The 3,255-nt window shown below is 56.7% G+C and overlaps 1 protein-coding gene across 1 annotated transcript in view; it reads left to right on the plus strand.

Moving 5' to 3' along the window:
- PCDH17 (protocadherin 17) overlaps window positions 1–3,255 on the plus strand; it is a 146,601-nt gene that overhangs the window by 198 nt on the left and 143,148 nt on the right. The window contains exon 2 of the mRNA XM_019524421.1: window positions 1–2,451. This exon is cut by the window's left edge and continues 22 nt beyond it. Within this exon, the coding sequence (XP_019379966.1) occupies window positions 1–2,451 (2,451 nt within the window). The remainder of the gene's footprint in view (window positions 2,452–3,255) is intronic.

A 3,255-nucleotide genomic window follows, 5' to 3' on the forward strand; every position in this document is an offset into this window, starting at 1 on the left:
GCGGAGCGGGGCGCGGGCGGCGGGCGCGGGGCCAAGGCGAGCTTCCGCGTGCTGGAGAACTCGGCCCCGCACCTGCTGGACGTGGACGGCGAGAGCGGGCTGCTCTACACCAAGCAGCGCCTGGACCGCGAGGCGCTGTGCCGCCGCAGCGCCAAGTGCCAGCTCTCGCTCGAGGTCTTCGCCAACGACCAGGAGATCTGCATGATCAAGGTGGAGGTGCAGGACCTCAACGACAACGCGCCCGCCTTCCCCGCCGACCAGGTGGACATGGACATCTCGGAGAACGCGGCCCCCGGCACCCGCTTCCCCCTCACCAGCGCCCACGACCCCGACGCGGGCGACAACGGGCTGCGCACCTACCTGCTCACCCGCGACGACTACGGGCTCTTCTCGCTGGACGTCAAGTCCCGAGGGGACGGCACCAAGTTCCCCGAGCTGGTGATCCAGAAGCCGCTGGACCGCGAGGAGCAGAGCCACCACACGCTGGTGCTCACGGCGCTGGACGGGGGCGACCCGCCGCGCTCGGGCACCGTGCAGATCAACGTGCGCCTCATAGACTCCAACGACAACAGCCCCGTCTTCGAAGCGGCCTCCTACGTGGTGGAGCTGCCGGAGAACGCGCCCCTGGGCACGGCCGTCATCGACCTCAATGCCACCGACGCCGATGAGGGCACCAATGGCGAGGTGCTCTACTCCTTTAGCGGCTATGCCCCCGACCGGGTGCGCGACCTCTTCAGCATCGACCCCCAGAGCGGCCTCATCCGCGTCAAGGGCAACCTGGACTACGAGGAGAGCGGCCTCGTAGAGATCGACGTGCAGGCCCGCGACCTGGGACCCAACCCCATCCCCGCCCACTGCAAGGTCACCGTACGCCTCGTCGACCGTAATGACAATGCGCCCGCCATCGGCTTCGTCTCTGTTCGCCAGGGGGCTCTAAGCGAGGCCGCCCCGCCAGGCACCGTCATCGCCTTGGTGCGGGTCACTGATCGTGACTCAGGCAAGAATGGGCAGCTCCAGTGCCGGGTGCTGGGTGGCGGAGGCAGCGGGCCAGGTGCTGTACCCTTCACACTGGAGGAAAACTATGACAACTTCTACACGGTGGTGACTGACCGGCCACTGGACCGTGAGGCACAGGATGAGTACAATGTTACCATTGTAGCCCGCGATGGTGGCAGCCCCCCACTCAACTCCACCAAGTCCTTCTCCGTGCGCATCCTCGACGAGAACGACAACCCACCCCGCTTCAGCAAAAACCTCTATGTCCTACAGGTGCCAGAGAACAATATCCCTGGTGAGTACTTGGGCTCTGTGCTGGCCCAGGACCCAGACCTGGGGCAGAACGGGACTGTTTCCTATTCCATCCTGCCCGGGCACGTAGGCGATGTCTCCATCTACACCTATGTCTCTGTCAACCCCACCAATGGTGCCATTTATGCCCTGCGGAGCTTCAACTATGAGCAGACCAAGCACTTCGAGTTCCGCGTGCTGGCCAAGGACTCAGGCTCTCCCCACCGCGAGAGCAACGCCACTGTGCGTGTCACTGTGCTTGATGTCAATGACAATGCGCCGCTTATTGTGCTGCCCACCCTCATCAACGACACTGCTGAGCTCCAGGTGCCGCGCAATGCTGGTGTGGGCTACCCCGTGGGCACTGTCCGAGCCCTAGACAGTGATTTTGGGGAGAGCGGGCGCCTCACATATGAGATCGTTGAAGGCAACGAGGAACACCTCTTTGAGATGGACCCAACCAGTGGTGAGATCCGCACCTTGCATCCCTACTGGGAAGAGCTCAGCCCTGTGGCTGAGCTGGTGGTCAAAGTCAGTGATCATGGCAAGCCTAGCCTCTCAGCTGTGGCCAAGCTAATTGTCAGGGCCTTGGCTGGACCCCTGCCTGAAGCCGGTGAGCCTCAGGTGAATGGTGAGCAGCATCGGCGACCTCATTGGGACCTATCACTACCCCTGATTGTGACCCTGAGCACTGTCTCTATCATCTTGTTGGCTGCCATGATCACGATTGCCGTGAAATGCAAGCGGGAGAACAAGGAGATCCGCACGTATAATTGTCGCATTGCTGAATACAGCCACCCCCAGCTGGGAGGAGGGGGAGGCAATGGTGGGGGAGCAGGTGCAGGTGGCAGTGGAGGGAGCAAGGGCAAAAAGAAGAAGATCAGCAAGAATGACATTATGCTGGTGCCCAGTGAAGGCGAGGACAGTCGGGGCCCCCTAAATGTCATGAACGTGGTGAGCAGCCCCTCTTTGGCCACCTCGCCCATGTACTTTGACTACCAGACCCGTTTGCCCCTCAGCTCACCCCGGTCTGAGGTGATGTACCTAAAGCCTGCCTCCAACAACCTGACTGTACCCCCAGGACATGTGGGTTGCCACACCAGCTTCACGGGGCAAGGAACTAATGCCAGCGAGGCTCCACCGAGCCGGATGTCCATAATACAGGTAGGAGACTTTTAGAATAACCTGGAGCATACTTTAGATCCAAATTTAAACTGTATGTCTTGTCTGCAGTGAAACCTGCTGTAAGGCACCACTGGAAGGACCAGCAAAAGTCACTTAAGGGAGGTGGACTTGCTTATTAATCTAACGTGGAGCAGATCACACTTGTCTGACTCTGCCCTCACACTGCTGTGACCAGTGTAAATCAGAAGTTATTCTAATGAAATAAATGGAGTTATACCAGTGTTAAACAGATATGCAAGAGCAACACTGAGGCTTCAATAGTCTGGGATACTTTGGGGTGGTTTCCTGAAGTGGCAGATCACCAAAGATAGGTGGTCTCTTATGCAGGTTTCTCTGTAGCTGGGTTTTGGGCAGATGGGGTGGGGATATTTAAGGAGTCATGTCACCTGCTGTAACCAACAGGATATGGCATAAACTGTACACACTGAGGAAATCTCATGCAACAGTGTATATAGTCCTCCAATCCTGTATGTAAATATGAGCTCTCTTTCCAAGATGTATGCTTTTAATTTTTTTTAACTTCTTTAAATATATATATACACATATATACTTCTTTTTATACACACACATGCGCGTGCGCACACACACACACACACACACACATTTATTTTTCTCACAGAACAGTGTCATTTGGGACCCCATTGGCACCTTTTCCTCTCAGAAAAAAAAAACAGTCTTTTAAAACTTGAACTTGAAAACTTTGGTTAGTTTACTAGACCAACTAGTCTAGTATGTATGTGGTGATTCCTTCCCTCTAGCCCCCGACAAATTTTAACAAAACTC

Source organism: Gavialis gangeticus, unplaced genomic scaffold (genome assembly GCF_001723915.1).
Source record: "Gavialis gangeticus isolate Ggan-Ray unplaced genomic scaffold, GavGan_comp1, whole genome shotgun sequence".
In the NCBI taxonomy this organism is placed as follows: domain Eukaryota; kingdom Metazoa; phylum Chordata; order Crocodylia; family Gavialidae; genus Gavialis; species Gavialis gangeticus.